The 17116-nt window shown below is 39.3% G+C and overlaps 1 protein-coding gene across 1 annotated transcript; it reads left to right on the top strand.

Moving 5' to 3' along the window:
* The first annotated feature begins 8747 nt into the window (after positions 1-8747).
* LOC149625245 (uncharacterized) lies at positions 8748-13919 on the top strand. The gene is made up of 2 exons (XM_089852046.1): positions 8748-11275; positions 11351-13919. Exons 1-2 carry the CDS (start codon positions 8793-8795, stop codon positions 11571-11573), a joined length of 2706 nt encoding a protein of 901 aa, XP_089708172.1. The 5' UTR covers positions 8748-8792; the 3' UTR covers positions 11574-13919.
* The last annotated feature ends 3197 nt before the right edge of the window (positions 13920-17116 follow it).

The following is a 17116-nucleotide window of genomic DNA, read 5'->3' as shown; positions in this document are numbered from 1 at the left end:
GAACTCCAGGAATCTGGCAGCCATGTTACAATGGCATTAATCGATTTAACTCGCTTGCTTCTGAAGCGTTCAATGTGAAGTCGATACTGTCTCCACTCAAAGCAATAGAGAGTTAGTTGGTTAATTAGCAGTAAGAGAGCTAGTTAGTAGTCAGGTCAACTGACGTAGTCCAAGGGAATCGGTCGACACCCGTCAAGTTAATATCTACTTTTCGGCGAGGTTGAAGGTTCGGTTATCACGACCCTCTAGTAGTTTAGTGAGTTCTCGCGAGCTACGTATACTAGGCCCGCTTACTTCGAAGACCGTTACACATTGAACACAATATGGCTCTTCCTACCTCGGTGAGTGTAATAAGTAATTAGAAGAAACCCTCTGGCGCTACCCCAATTATGACTTGGCATTGTAAATAATTCATAGATTAACTTATTTAACATTACTTATTTATTTATCATTTTTTGTAAAAACTTTAAGTACTAACAAATTAAGAACCTGGACAATAAAAAGAATTCAAGCATTAAACTCCTATCTTGAGTTCATTATTTCACCTTGTAACCCGCTTTTTAGCCTAATCGGTTACAACTGTATGAGACGTACCCGCACCGCTGAGCGTTTCTTCGAGTCTATCAATATTATCGTACGCCAAAGTTGTTGGAATGTCGACACGAAAATTCGATGGTATTGGTACATCAGCGTCTTCAGTGGTTTCAAGCTTGTGAAGGCAAAGTGCAGTATCGATTTCTTCTAGCTGGGAGTACGAAACACCATGTCCAAATCTGTTGAGAATCCTGATGAGTTCCACGTTCCCGGTCAGAGATTTTACGGTCCATGGAAGTAATATATGCTTTGGAGGTTTATGGACTCCTTTTGTGATTGCATAAACACAGTCTTGAGCAATTGACTGAAGAACAGTGTTCGTTGGCGAGGTCAAAAATCCAGTGCATAAGTCACCTGTCAACAATGTAATCAAAAAGCTATTAAGCGAAGGAGGTAACAATATGGCATCATGTACTAAATGTTGAGGTTGAGGTGGCCAATCTTGTTCTTTGCAATTACTCTTAACATCCTGTCGAATATTCAAGGCGCAGCTTCTGATGAACTTTTCATTATCTTGAGATATCAATGAGTTTATTTTGTAAGTAAGTTCTGCGTTTTGAAGAACCAATGCATTCATGGTTAAAGTATCGGGAACAATTAAACTTTGCCTTTAGAGTCCGCAATGAAATCTATGTTGTTAACAAATTCCTTTTCTAGCGTTCTACGGATGTGTTTTTTCGTGTGTGGTAGAACCTCTTGAATTCCAATATTTTCCATATTTTGAACCAACTTCTTGGTAAGAGTAGTCAATAAAACTACATCTGGATTCGGGAGAAGTTCGTTTCGAATATATTCGAACAACTGGTAGTACGCTTCCTTTTCTTTGTTATAATATCCCTTTTGATCATTAGATTCGTCCTTTTGCCCTGTTTCATTATTATCTTCAGACCTCGTATAGTTTCTATAGTAAGACTTATGGTAATGAGCTTCTGCGGCAACCAGTTCTCGGGAAGTTAAAGCTATCAACTTGGTGTCCATTTTTTGAAGTGCAACTTGCCGAACAGTGTTATCTGACCTTAGCTCTAAGGATTGCATTAAGGGCTCTCTGGTTTTTTTCCCTTTTAAATATTTGGTTTCTTTTTCACAAAATATACATTTCTTGTCAAGAATTCTGGCTGATGGGTTTCCCACTTTCCTTTGCTCCCTGGAACTTGTAGGCTCGTCTTCACATGTGAATCTTCCAGCTAGTTCGTCTTTCTCTCTTTTAACTTTTTCTAGGGTCTTTTTGTGCGTGAACGTTTTTCTGCACTGTAAATGGTAATATATCTCAGGAATACCTTTTTCCTCCTTATATTGCAGGATTAAGTTTGATTCATGAATTTCCGCGGCACGCAAAAGAGTTTTCCACGAAGCTTCATTAACTGGTGTGCAAAGATCTACCTTTTTGGCTTTTTCTGTACATATAATACAAATCAAATCAATACCCTTTTGGAAACTAGCGGTTGAACCGCTTGCCGCTGGTTCTTTATCATTTTCTGACATGATTTCTATGTTTTAGTCATACGGCCATTATTGTTTACATATAGACCGCAGCTGCACCACGAAATGAAACTAAAACTGCTTGAGACAGCAGGGACCATAGCATGTAGAGGTATCCGATTAATGCCTCGCGCCATGAGCAATAGCGACTTTTGAAAACAGGCTATTTTATAGTTTTGGTTCTCGTTTGTCTTTGGGGAATAAATAAATAAAATCTGACTTTGCTGCTTAGTCGCCAGGATGAGCTCATTTCGTTATGAAACCGCTATTTTTGAATATAATTTTTAACAAATAACTTCCAAACCGTACATAATACGGCAATTAAGTACCAATTACGAATTATTCTATGTAAAATTTTCCATCTATTGGTGTAAGATTTAATAATATATGACAATTAGTTAAGGAAATACACGCGATCAAAAAAACCCGTTTTGGGCACACTTTCAGACTCCCCCCCCCCTCCTTCGAGTGTCCACCAATTTTTCAAATAACCCTTGGGGATAGGCCTACTCGAAAATACCATCAAAGATTGGTGCCCTCGTTTGGTACCGACAGCCCCATTTTTGGCTCTTGGCTCACGTACTAATCAGTGTATTTTGGGGAGAGATTTGATTGGCCATGTTGGTTTTATTTTAGATTTTGGAGATAATACTTATTGTCTACCTGACGATTTTTCATACAAACTTCCTTTGCTTGCTATGAGTGGTCAACCCCATGTTTCTAGTTTAGGTCTAGAAAATAATTTTATAGATACTGATGGAATTGACAAAGCTTTGCTTGACGCACCGTTAGATAACGACAAGCGCAATTCGTTGAAAAATTTAATTAATAAATACCAAAGCATCTTCTCGACTCAACCAGGGCGAACTAATGTAATTGAACATTATATAGACGTCGGAGACAGTCTTCCCATATCTAAGGCCCCGTATAGGTTTTCACCCGCAAAACGTGCAATAATTGATGGTATAATAGATGAGATGCTCGAACAGGATTTAATAGAACCTAGTTGTAGTCCGTGGGCAAGCCCCGTTTTGTTAGTAGGAAAAAAGAAAGCTATTTTGGACTTTAAAGACTAGGATTGGTTTGAAAAACAGAACGATATAAGTAATTGGCGAATGTGTAGTGATTATCGAGGACTAAATTCCGTCACTCGCAGGGATGCATATCCACTTCCGCGGATCGACGATATTCTCGAGTCGATCTCTAAGCCCCAGTATATAACCACCCTCGATATGAGGAGTGGATATTGGCAGGTACCTTTGTACGAAGGTCATCGTGACTACGCCGCTTTCGTTTGTCATCGCGGATTATTTCGCCCCAAAGTTTTAATGTTCGGTCTCTCAAACGCGCCCGCTTTTTTTCAACGGATGGTAAATAGCTTATTTTTGAATTTGTCCAGCGCCGGAGTGTGCGCGTATCTAGATGACTTAATTATAGCATCTAGCGATTTTGGTACCCATCTCCAAACTCTCGAGGAGGTTTTTAACAGACTCATGAAAGCTGGTCTCACAGTAAAAGCCTCAAAAACCCAATTTTGCAAACAGAAGGCAAAGATTTTGGGTCATATAGTTTCCCACGAGGGACTGATGGTAGACCCTGATAAGACTGAAGTCATGAAGAACTTCCCAACACCCAAGAATATCAGGCAACTACGCCGATTTCTTGGTATGGCTTCGTACTACCGAAGATTTGTTAAAAATTTCTCGAAAGTAGCGAGCCCGTTGAACGATTTGCTACATAAAGACGTGCCGTGGCGATGGACCGATAAACAGGGAGTCGCTTTCAATAACCTTAAAAATGAACTATGTTCAGCTCCAATTCTGAATACTCCGGATTACGATCACCCTTTCGTGATTCATTGCGATGCCTCCCAAGTCGGACTTGGGGCGGTTTTGTCACAGGTAATTGCGAGTTGACGGCAAACGTCATGTAATACAATATGCTAGCAAATCTTTAAGCGACGCCAAACGTAAGTATTTCACTACCGAACGTGAAATTTTAGGTTTAGTTTTCGCTGTGGAAAAATTTCGGCCCTATATTGAGGGTACCAAATTTTAAGTTTACACAGACCACAGTGCTATCCGTTGGCTACATAAAGCTCCAGACCCCACTGGGAAGTTTTCTCGGTGGAACACCAGGTCACAAGCGTTTGACTTTAACATTATTCACGTACCTGGTAAAGATAACGCTGTAGCTGATGCCCTCTCTCGTATTTACGAGGAGGAACCCCCTTCGAACAGAATGAAAGTGAATGAGCCTGAAGAAATCCCTATTGTGGAAGGCAAGCTCTCTGTCGTGTCGGGTGTACAACCCCAAATTATCTTTGACAAGCATGAAATCATTCAATCTCAGGGTAGTGACCCAAAAATCGGTCCCCTCAAGTTATTTCTTGAGGAAGGTATTTTACCTAGTGACCCAGATTTATGTAAATACGTTGAAAAAGAAGCCCCTCGTTGTGAAGTCAGGGATAACATGTTATATCAAGATTTTGGTAAGGTATTAGCTAATGGCTGGGATAGTTTCCGTATTTTGGTGCCCGATGAATTAAAACCTCGAGTTTTGTACATGTGTCATGACCTACCTTCAGCAGGCCATTTTGGGGTCAAAAAGACGCTACATAGGGTTAGGAATCAATATATTTGGGACGGCCTTACTCGCGATGTTATGAAATATTGCAAAAGTTGCGTAATTTGCCCGAAAAATAAGGTATCCCCACAGCTACCCGCCGGTCTTATGAAGCCGAGCGAGATAGCCGAACCCTTCGAGGTTGTATCAATAGATATAAAAGGCCCATTTGTACGTAGCAAACGCGGTTTTCGGTACATTTTAGTACTTACGGATCTGCTCACAAAATGGGTAGAAATAATTCCACTTCGTAAGGCAACCACGAGGCCCATTGTTAATCATTTGGTTGACGACATTTTCGCGCGTTTTGGACTACCGTCTTGCGTAGTATCCGATAATGGCAAATGCTTTACTGCTAAACTTATGAGTAAGTTCTAAAAATTTTTGGGAATAAAACAACGGTTTACTTCCGTTTACTCCCCTCAGGGTAATCCCACAGAAAGGACTAACCGAACAATCGGTACAATGTTGTCCTCTTTCGTGGAAGATAATCACAAAGATTGGGATCTTTACCTTCAACAATTTGCCATGGCTATTCGCAGTGCGGTTCAGGAATCGACAGGTTTCAGTCCCTCCATAGAGAGTAAGGATGACGGTATAGAAGAGGTTTTACCCCCCTTCTTTCCCCCTTTCAAGGGGGGGGGTAAAACCTGTTCTATACCGTCATCCTGGGGGTTGGGGTGGATTGATGACGTCACGTGATGGTTTTGGCGGGAAATTTGAATTTATTTTTAGTGTATTGGTATGACGTCATGGCGAATTTTTGATGACGTCACTTGGATGATACCTGTAGTGATAGGCTTATGCTAGGCTTATGCTATTGTAGATCCTGAAAAGATAGGCTTATGCTAGGTTATTCAAGGCTTATTATAATTATGAATCAGATTTTAGTCAAAAACCTTTAATGAACACAATCAATTCCAATTAATTCGCGAATGTACGCGTCGTTATTTAAGCAAATGTAGAATAAATTATATAATTGTAGCTTACGCGTCAAGTTTTTGTCACGAACTAAGTTACAAAAATCTTCGAAAATGCTCGAAGGAACTATACACGCTGCTAGGAAATGTTTTACACGGTCGTAATCATTGTGCGACATAGTACCGCGATTTACATAATATTTTTGATATATATCATTCATGCGTTTTACAATAGCTTCATACATGCATTTAATAACTTCGGCTTGATCATTTAAAAGCTTGAAGTGAAATCTCATAAAACTAAATTTCTCGTTCAGTTTCCCTGCCTCGGCCTTTGTTAGAGTGAATACGCTACCATCGTCGAATACTATACTCCCCTCCACAACGGTTATTTTTCTTTTCAAGTTCAAGTAACGATAATTACCCCAGTCGCCACTTTCCATAGCTGAATATATCTCCGTCCACTCCTCCATAAATTCCTTCAAAACGTCTTCCGAGATGTTGACAATAGTCCCATCCTTTTTTGTCAAAAATAGGCTTGGCTCGAATCCATTTACCCTGAAAACGGCATAGCATTCATTACTTAGTCTAACACGGGCGTTCACGCGGTAAGCTCCGATCTTGGTGGACATTCTTACGGCAGGTCTTTACGGTTTAAAAGCTGAGGACTGAATAATCTTTATTGCGAGATTTTCTTGAGTGCGGGGTTAATAATTAGCCTGAGGGTATGTTGACTGGTGATTTTCTTTTTTTATTGTCCTTTATTGCCCACCCCAATAGGACCTTAAAAGGGGGCGTGGTCGAACCAGTTGTATTGTTATCAATGGAATCTGTATTTAGAGTGATTTATGACTCACACAAACGTGTTAAGACATTCCATCGGCTTTTTATTTATACGTAACCATGGTCAGACGGGGCTATGGCCATAAAAAGGGACAGAACTTGAACAAAAGAATTTATCCCCATCCGTTTTTATTTTTACTATAAAGACGTGTCTTAATGGGTTTAGGGGTATGGTCGAATCAGTTGTATTGTTATGAATGGAATCTATTTTCGGATTTATTGCTTTGTTGGTCGGTGACTCTTCCTACCACGAAACATTTAATTGTTTCCAGGTGTTTGCCCCGAAGGCATTATCCTGACAAGTCTCAACATGTTATGTCTTTGTTGCGTTACCCGAAATTAAAGTAATATTTTTAAAATACCAAAATGCAAATTCACCTAGAAATACAGTTACTAGGATGAAAGTAACTGCCGGTATTTTCCCTGGCTTTGAAAGAGGTTCGCGAATTAACGTCTGCTTAGTAACAGCATCCATTACAATCTAACCTTTCATCCCCTTATTTGGGATATAAATAGCGTCTGATTTGGTACGGACCTCATTTGATTGTTAAACGCCGCCAGGATAAGATGAATCGAGAAATTACGCGTCTAGAAACGTTTGGTGCATTTGCGAGTACGTTTGTAAAACCGTCAGAACTAGCCCGTCATGGGTTTTACTATTTAAGTTCGGGGACAGACGCTGTTAAATGCCATTTTTGTGACTTAACGCTACGAGGATGGGAACCTAACGATAATGTTTTCGAAGAGCATCAGAAATTCAAGGCAGACTGTCCATTACTTCAAGGATTACCCACTAATAACATGCCTATATTCATCCAAAACCCATTGACTAAAGACATGCCACCAAACAGAAAGTACAGAGATGTCCCTCAAGAAGAGTGGGAGAAAGAAAAAGTCATTCCGCCAACCCAACCCATACCAACAACACTTACTCCGAATGACGATATTGTACTAAGAATTAAACGTGTTAATCTCGAGAAAGCTATAATTGAAATGTTTATTCAAGAACTTTTGCGACATGAAAGTTAAATTATTGTAATATATTTCATACCTTATTACGTTTCTAAATTATAAAAGAACCAATAAAAAAACTTGAAATGTAACTCGAAATAAATATAATTTTTTTCCTTAATTTGTTCTTTGTAATGCTATTATACCTACTACAGTCTTGACAAAACCTTTTCAGTGGTTATAGTGTATGATGTTAATTAGCTTTTATCAACACATTTCGTGTTAAAAGTAAAACGTTTTTGAACAATTACATTGCCAAAGACCAAAGCGAAACGCGTCATTTAAAATTTCTAAAATCCTATAGGAATACATGGGGAATTGAGAAATCCACCGACACGAAATCAGTCGTATACATTACATTTTAACAACACGAAACGCGTCATTTGAAAAAAAAACATTTTAAATGTTTAAAGCGTTGAAATAAATTCTAACTAAATTTATGCAAATCATTCCTATTTTCAGTTTGGTCTGTAAGAGTTCCTCAGAGGGGTGAATGACCTCGGGCCCCTTAGATGCATTGGAATTTATTTTCTTTAATTGGGCCACCCCACCAGTTGGTTTATGACCTTGAAAAGGGGGGCTGAACAAAAGCATCTATTCCCTTTGTCCTTTTGGGGCATTCCAAGAGGTCTATGGCCTTTAAAAGGGGCTGAACTTGAACAAAAGAATTTATTTTGTCAATTCTTTAATTGGACCCCACACCAGGTGATTTAGGACCTTAAAAGGGGGCGTGGTCGAACCAGTTGTATTGTTATCAATGGAATTTATATTTAGAGTGTTTTATGACTAGCCTAAACGTGTTAAGACATGTTTATGACATTGAGGGGGATCTATTTTGTTTTCTAATTGTATCACGAAAGTATAAAAGGGCGGATCAGTCTAGGCTACTCATCAGTTTACTTCTGACCGCTGTTGATGCAAGCCAAGAAATCTTCTGCTCCCAAACAAAACTTGTGAGTTATTCCGTGCCCATGTCTTAGTGCTTTAGTATTTTTAACTTAGTTTTTATACGTGTTTTAGTATTTTCATTTTAACTTAGTTTTTTAAATTTTTTACAAGTGTTTTAGAATTTTTAACTTAGTTTTTTTACAAGTATTTTAACTTAGTTTTTTTACAAGTATTTTAACTTAGTTTTTACAAGTGTTTTAGTATTTTTTATAAGTACTTTCAATTTTTTTATAAGTACATTACTGTTTTAATATATTAGTATTTTAGTATATTTTTGTGTTTTAGTATATTTTTGAGTTTTAGTATTATTATTTAGGCCTATTCAGATTTATTATTAGTATTTTGTGGTATTTGTATTTTTAAATTATTGCAATGGCCAACTCTAATGTAGAAATTGAACTCCCTATTGAAGTTGATAGTTTTTTAGTCGACTTTCCAGACTCGTTAGAAATAGCATTTTTAAATGCCGATGACACGTTCTTGGCAAACTATGCGACCCCTCGGTCTATATTTAACATTACCCCGCAGTCTAGGGCAAACAATAGCCCTCTATCTCCTTTATCGCCTCTGGAAGAGGCGTTTCAAAACGACGATGTTTCTTTCTTAGACGGTTATTGTACTCCCCCTCCTATAGCTCCATCTCAGAATGAGTCAATGGATCAAGGGGAAGGACAGTTAGGGGGTGGGGTTCTTACTCCTCCACCCCCATCTCCGCTAGTTGCGCCACCAGGTGTAAACGTACTTTCTAGCGGGGTAGTGTCCTTCCCCAATTTTAATCTTGATGGATGGGAAATGGAGGTACAATTCGACAACAACATCGTTGAATCTGTAAGCGACTTCCTAGAATACGTTTTGGACGACTGTTTACCCGATGACATGATTGCAATTTCAATGACAAGCATTAGTAATCCAGGCATTCAAACCGCGGACTTTAGTTTTAGAAGAAGAGACCAAATAGATATTGGATTTATATTAGAAGTAGTTGCTGATAAGGCTTACAATTCCGAAGGGGGGTCAAAGTTTTTTCTCGGTCCTATAGGAATAAACATACAGCGCGTGAGGTTGCCCCAAGGCGCCTACCGTTCGAAACGGCTAGGAATTTGTAGCTTCGAGACTTTTGCCAGGGAGAAGAAATGTATTGTTCAGATCAAGAACAACGATCGGCTATGCCTCCCTTATTCTCTAGTTTTTGCTAGAATACACAGGGATCATACAATGCATCCCCTTGACAAAAGCCTCGAGGCGGATTTCAAAACACTATGTCGTCCTAATATTAGTAAAAAATCGGGAGAGAGGCTTAGGAGGATGGTGGAGGAATTAGCCATGGCGGCGGAAATACCATTGGACGAATATGCGGGGGCGGGTGCTCTACCTAGATTTCAATCATACTTGGCTGATTACCAAATAATAGTTTTTACGGTTAGAGCAAACGTCCCCCACCGTATTTTCGGGAAACCCGATTTCCTTCGCGGTACCGATGGTAATTCAAAGCCGCGGCTATACCTTTTTAACTACCAGAATCATTTTGACGTCATCACCAAACCTAAACCTCTCTTCAATTTTTATTATTTCTGCGAGAGGTGCCTTGTAGGATATAACAACTTAGACTTCACTCACACTTGCAACAAGTATTGTTATTCCTGTCAAAGGGCCGAAGATTGCGTGGGGGGTGAAATTAGATGCGAGACCTGCCATCGCGATTTTAGGGGGCAAGAATGCTTTGACGCTCATAAGGCTAGTGGAAGCAAAACCCTATCAGTCTGTCAAAGGGTTTTTAATTGCCCCCGTTGCGCAAAAACAATAGATATGGGGAAACGCAAGTCACCTCACAACTGCGGGGAAGTCTATTGCGTCATCTGTAATAAATTCAACCCACACCCCCACTATTGTTTCATGCAGGTTACCGACTCTAAAGCCCACCCTGCGGCTAAAAAAGCTAAGACCCATCCTTCGGTTACTATCTTTTATGATCTCGAATGTGTTCAAAATACCCCAGACCCTTCAAACCCTAATGCTTTCCTACACACTCCTATCTTATGTATTTCTCAAAAAATCTGTGATCAATGCATTCTCGAGAAATCTGATCAATTTACTTGCGCCACCTGCGGCCCTCGAGAACGGGTGTTTCTCGGGAATGATCCTGTTCTGGATTTTTTAAATTATCTTCAAGAATTCCACAATTCTCCCAAAATAACGGTTATAGCCCATAATGCGAAGGGCTACGATTTACAATTTCTGTACAAAGCCATGTTAGCCATCAAAGCGTGGCGCCCTCAAGTGATAATGACGGGAACGAAGATTATGCAAATTCGATATGAGAATTTGACATTTATAGATAGTTTAAATTTCATCCACTCCCCCTTATCAAGCTTAGTATCCACTTTTGGCTTAGACCCTATTTTAAATAAGGGACATTTCCCGCACTTGCTCTTCAACTTTGTTCCCGAACAAGTGTTTGATCCAAAAGATCCTACACGTACAAATTATGTCTTGAGGGAAAGCATGCCTCTTTTAGAATCTTACGCGCCAGACAGGCTAACCGAAAAACAACGTTCGGATTTAATTTCATGGTACAACGAAGAAGTTGAAGCCAAAAAAGGTTTCAACTATGTTGAAGAGTTGATACATTATTGCCGTTTGGACGTTAGGATTTTAAGAGAGGGGTGCTTAAAGTACAGGGAGATTTTTGAGAAGATTGCGGACATTAACCCTTTTAACACTGCCGTGACAATTGCCGGGCTTTGCAACGCCGTTTTCAGGAAGGACCACCTAGCGCCAAATTCAATTGGAATTGTTCCACCTCACGGCTATAGAATGAAAGACCCTCAATCTAAAGTAGCCATCGAGTGGCTGAGGTGGGAAGCCCATAAGACCGGGGTCATAATTAAGTCGGCTTTTAATGGCTCGGAATTTTTTACACCCGTGTTTAGTGACGTTTTTAATATTCCCGAATATCTCTTAAACGGGGTGGACCTTAAAGTCGTGTTTACTCGCAACAAGGACGAGTTTGCCTTAATGTGTAAAGAAACAGCCACTCTCAAAAACTGTAAAGTCAAGATACTAGACGCTGCACTCGCGGTACGTAAAGTTAAACTCAGTCCTAAAATATTGTTAGCACATGAAGCAGCGCTTAATAACGGTACTGCCAAATAAAATTTTACGCGCACCGAACTTAAAACTAAAACTATCTCTAGCGGAAGTAGCACCGAGAGTTTTAACAATATATATCTAGGCCCTCAGCCTAATCGCGTCATTATTGGAATAGTATCCAACGCGGCGTTCAAGGGCAGTTACACTCTGAATCCCTTTAACTATAAAACTTGGGATTTAAATTTTTTGTCTCTGTACCTCGATAACGAACAAATACCCTCGAAATTGTTGACTCCTGATTTCGGTAAAAACTTGTATATACAAGCTTATCAAACATTGTTCGCGGGCACGGGTGTTCATTATAAAGACGACGGTAACGATATTACTCCCAACGAGTTTGCCAACGGGTTAACTCTCTACGCTTTTGATCTGACACCGGACCTATCTGCTAGTGAAATAAACCACTGGAACCCCGTTAAGCAAGGACAATTAAGATTGGACATGGGATTCGCTAAACCTTTGCCCGAAGCCGCAGTCTGCATTGTATACGCCGAATTTCATAGCATGATTCAAATCGATAAAAATAGAAACGTAATTGTAGATTATTAAAAATGTCAGCAACCACCACCGTAGACTTGATTCTCGCTTTATCAGATACGCCCAACTTTTTGGGTGTTTTCGCGTCAAATAGGTTACCTAAGGTTACCAGATATCCCGCATCGTTAATCATAAATTTAGATCAACACTATGAAAAGGGGAGTCACTGGGTATCGGTCTTTATAGACGGAGCTCGTGTAGGGTATTATTTCGATAGCTACGGCTTGCCGCCATTTCTGCCTAGTATACGAAGATTTTTATCTTTAAACTGCAGAAAATGGACTTTTGGTAAAAGACATCTTCAGAGGCTAGAAAGTAGCGTATGCGGGCAGTATAGCGCCCTCTATCTTATTCATAGAAGTAAGAAGAAAAGTACGAAAGCTTTCCTAAAAGCTTTTACCGCAAATGATATGAAAATTGCTAAACAATTTCAAAATCATATACGGCGACTAAAAAAGTGTAAAAGGAGCTTATTAACAGACCGTGTGGTTGCCTGGTGGTAATGCGTCCAGCTCTGTGTTGTTTCAACAACATTTGAGTTTCCATTCCAGGGTTCGACTTCCTACCAACGGCGCTTTATTAGTCCGGTATAGAAAAAAAAACATAACCTAGCATAAGCCTATCTTTCAGAATCTACCATAGCATAATCCTACCTTTCAGAATCTACCGTAGCATAATCCTACCTTTCAGAATCTACCATAGCATAATCCTACCTTTCAGAATCTACCATAGCATAGATCATCCAAGTGACGTTATCAAAAATTAGCCGTGACGTCATCAAGAAAACCACCACCAGGTGGCTCAACAATTCAAATTTCCCGCCAACACCACATCACGTGACGTCATCAATCCCCTCCCCCCAATTCCTCCCCCCCTGCCAACACAATCACGTGACGTCATCAATTTCCCCCCCAACCCCCCAGATGACGGTATAGAACAGGTTTTACCCCTGTTAAGGGGGGTAAAACCTGTTCTATACCATCATCCTTACTCTCTCTCCATGCTAATGTTTGGGCGTGAAATTAAAACCGCCGCTAGCGTTGTTTCGGATAAAAATCCCGATGATTACCTCGATGATGAGGTTCAAAAATGTTACGGGCTTCGCGTTATTCATAAGGTACAAAAAGCCGTGAATACAGCGCAAGAAAATATTAGAAAAGCCCAATTAAAACAAAAGACCTATTATGATAGGCATCACAGGCATGTGGAGTTTGCAGAGGGCGATCTAGTACTAAAAAAGACGCATTTTCTATCCAATGCCGCAGAAGATTTCGCTGCTAAGTTAGCCGACCGTTATGACGGTCCTTTCCGTATTTCTCGAAAACTAAGTTCACACAGTTATAAGCTTGAAACTGTGGACCGTAAGAAGGTGCTATTCGGGACGTATCATGTCCCTCAGCTAAAGCCATACGAGGAACGGAAAGATAATCAGTTAAGGGAAAGTGATTATTTTCACGATAACTTAGACACAAGCGATTATGTTAGATTGGTACCACGTAAACAATATGGTGGGCGTACGTTACGTCCACGAGATCCTTTAACTGGAAGGGTCAAACGATAGCTATTTTTTTATTAATGTCTGGTGGAATTACTTTTCCCCACGACAATTTTGGTTGAATTACTTTTCACCATGCCCAGATATGGTTGAATTACTTTTCACTATATCCTCTAGATTGAGTTTAAGTGCACATGTAAATATGAAGTTATGGAGATTGTTGTAAATTCTTGTAAATTAAGTAGACTGTAAATAATCTGAGCGCTCCTGTAAACTTGTATATTTGTACATAATCATTAAATTTTTGTCTACGTGTATCTAGTTCATATTAATTTTTCTTTACCTGTTTTGATTAGGAATTATTTTTCCTTTCATTTTAATAGCAAGGGAGGTAGAGTCTCAGCGGACATTAGTCGCGAGAGAATTCTAACGTTCTTTCGTTACAATAGTAGAGTATATAATTATTTTTGAGAAAATATTAGAAATTCTAAGTTTTGAAATAGTTCCCGCGCTTCAGCGGTCAAACATGATATATGGGTCGCCAAGTTTTCGGGTACTTGGATCCATGCTCGATAAGCTTTTACGTGTGTACTGAGAGGGGACGATCTGCTGGACAGGTAGTCGCCACCATACACATTTAGCGACCCTTTATCTCTATTTGAAGCACCGCTTTCTTCTACATGGAGACGGCGGTCCTGGACCTTGTCTGGGTCTCCGATATTGGGAACCCCTTTCAAATAGAATTTTACAAAACCAAACCTTCCCCACTTTTAGCATTTAATCCCTTTTGAGAAATGAGTTGCCAATTGTCGAACCAAAGTTTAAGATTGTTAACCATGCTTTTACTGTATATATTTTGTATTTCTGTGTTTAGTGGCCACGAATGGTCATTTATTATATTTGACAAATAACCAGGTTGTTACTGTATATATTTTGTGTTATTGTATTTTGTGGTCGCGGGGTCGCGGATGTCATTAATAACTTTTGACAGTTTCTGTGTGCGGTGCCGAAGTGCGCGTCACTAAGTTAAAAGGGGTGAATTGGTCAGCAGTGGTAAGGTCAGATAACCAACCCATCCAATGATGGATACCGATCACCACGTGACCAGTTACGTTGGGTACCACGTGACCCTAGAAAATACGTCCCCCTTGAATGCCATTGGTACTTGTACCTAGAGGTTGGCATACCTCTAAAATATTATTGGTACCACCTTTGGCCCATACAACACGGGTATGATAAAAACCCATGCACGCGTTAAAAAGAGATACACTTGATACTTTTTGAGATACCCTTAAATGTCTCGATACGACTAGGCTCCTGAGAAAATAGATGCAAGACCGCAAACTTAACCTTTTAAGAACTTAGAAAGAAATTAAACTTTCAAAAACAGTCGGTCCAAACCGCGAAAAGAGGCTATGGCCCAAAATCGTAAAAGAGGCATAAGCCCATAACGAGACCACGCGCCGCGTAATAAATCTATGAAGACGTCACGGACGCTTTGGAACTCTTGTGGCAATTCAGCCTCGAACGCTCGCCAACCGTTCATCAGAATGGACTCCTTTCAGGAAATGTATCGTTGTAAATATTTATGTTTATTATTTTAAACTATTTACATTAACTCAAATGAGTTAATGACTTAATTCCCTGTTGGGATAATTATTTGAGTGCATGTCTTAATCCTTACTAAGGTTAAGTCCTTGGTAATGATACTCTAAAGAGTCAAACCCGCCAGTCCTTATTTGGACTTATTTATCTGTCCTTACTTGGACCTTATAATCAATCCTTACTTGGATTATTATTTATCATAATAACTGTACTCTGAAGAGTTCTTACCAGCACTCAAAATTCTTAGTTACCATCCTTACTTGGAGGTAATGTAATAATCCTTATTTGGATCAATAATTAACGTATATTTAAAATTACACCTTTAAACCCTTATTGGGACTAATCCTTACCTGGAGGTAATTTAAAATCCCTATTTGGATTAATAATTAACTTATATTTGAACGGAATCTTTTAAATCATTTTAACGTATTATTTACAATCCTTATTTGGATTGAAGGGCATGACATTATTTGTTTTATGTTATTAAATATTATGGTTCATTGGCAACTCAATTCGGACCCTTTTACTAATTTAAGCCTACACACACATAACCCCTAGACAACATTTTATAATATTTTTCTCGCTCAACCCAATAGTGAAATTGACGCGAGTTTCCGGGCATTTAACTTGTAGCTAGTTATTTAACACCACGTCGATTTAACTTAAATTTAATTAGACTACCGAAAAAGCGCTACAAAATATTGGCAGGTTGAGAAAATTACCAAAAAAAAAAGAGATAGAACGTAAAAACCCGGCTCCCCGCCTTAACAGTGGCCGCCATCTTGGATCGGAATACTGGCGTACTCTCTAATAGCATCGAAAGATTGATTCTCGCTCAGCCTATAATAGTTTGATGGGATGATGCTTATGGTGTTCGATTTGAGAAAATGTTTCCGGAAAACGAAAGATAAAACGGAGTGGGAGGGTAACTGAGCTGCAATTAAAAGGATCCACATTGGTAACTTTGTGAATGCCACACACAAAGGTAGAGTAGAGTATCGTTCTCACAATAACAATATAGCTCGTTTAAGAAGTTAAACCCTTTCTCTTTACTGACTTGTGCCATTTCATAAAGGCGTCCAAGTTTTGCCTAGTAAAATATTGGCAAGGGGGTAAAGTATTTTCTAGCACGTAGTTTGTTTCTTCCTGTCTGTCTATATCGATATAAGTTGAAAAGAAAATGTGGAAGTACCCGTTAGACGCGTTGGGGAGACCAAAAGTGGCACGAAATTTAGATAAAGCTACAGGGATAAAATTGTAGGGATCTAGTAATAATAGATTAGAGAATTTCATTTCTAAAATACGCGTGCCGTTAATTTTCAGAGTTTCGTGACAAATTTCTCGTCCCGATTGATAATTTCTCTAATTAGCAGTTGGTTGCCATAGTTGCTACCAAAATGAGATAGTACGATAACTTTCTTCAACTTAAATAAACTGACCAAATAATTCGTGAATAGACCTATGGGTTTACCTCCCGCGAAGCGTTGTTTGCGAGGTCCAAATTGATTACATTTAATAGGCATAAGATCGCTTGAAGCTCGTACGCCCCCAACTTCTCTTGACATAATTTTGTCTGTATACATTCTATATCAAAGAAAACGTACATCTGTTCAGGTATATTGCGAAGTTTTATCGAAGGGATAATAACGGTGTTTTTGTGAATGTAACACAAATGATTACTAGGTTGTTGCTTCCCAGAAACCCGACAATATATTTCCCCACATGTGTGTTTAGTGGTGCGTTTTCCATAATCAATTATTTTAAAGCAACTCTTACAATGGCAAAGGCGTTCACAAAAAGGTTTTGTTGTTTTCTGGAATCAAGTGGCAGGTATAACAGTCATCTCCCCAGAATTTTCGCAAACACGACCCGCATGTTTTTTCACGACCATGACAAACAGTCGGACGCA

This window comes from Phalangium opilio, unplaced genomic scaffold, assembly GCF_054372755.1.
Source record: "Phalangium opilio isolate 3A_F unplaced genomic scaffold, DU_Popi_V2 ptg000105l_1, whole genome shotgun sequence".
In the NCBI taxonomy this organism is placed as follows: Eukaryota; Metazoa; Arthropoda; class Arachnida; order Opiliones; family Phalangiidae; genus Phalangium; species Phalangium opilio.
The sequence above is the reverse complement of the archived record's forward strand: the minus strand, read 5'-3'. Positions and strand labels throughout refer to the sequence as shown.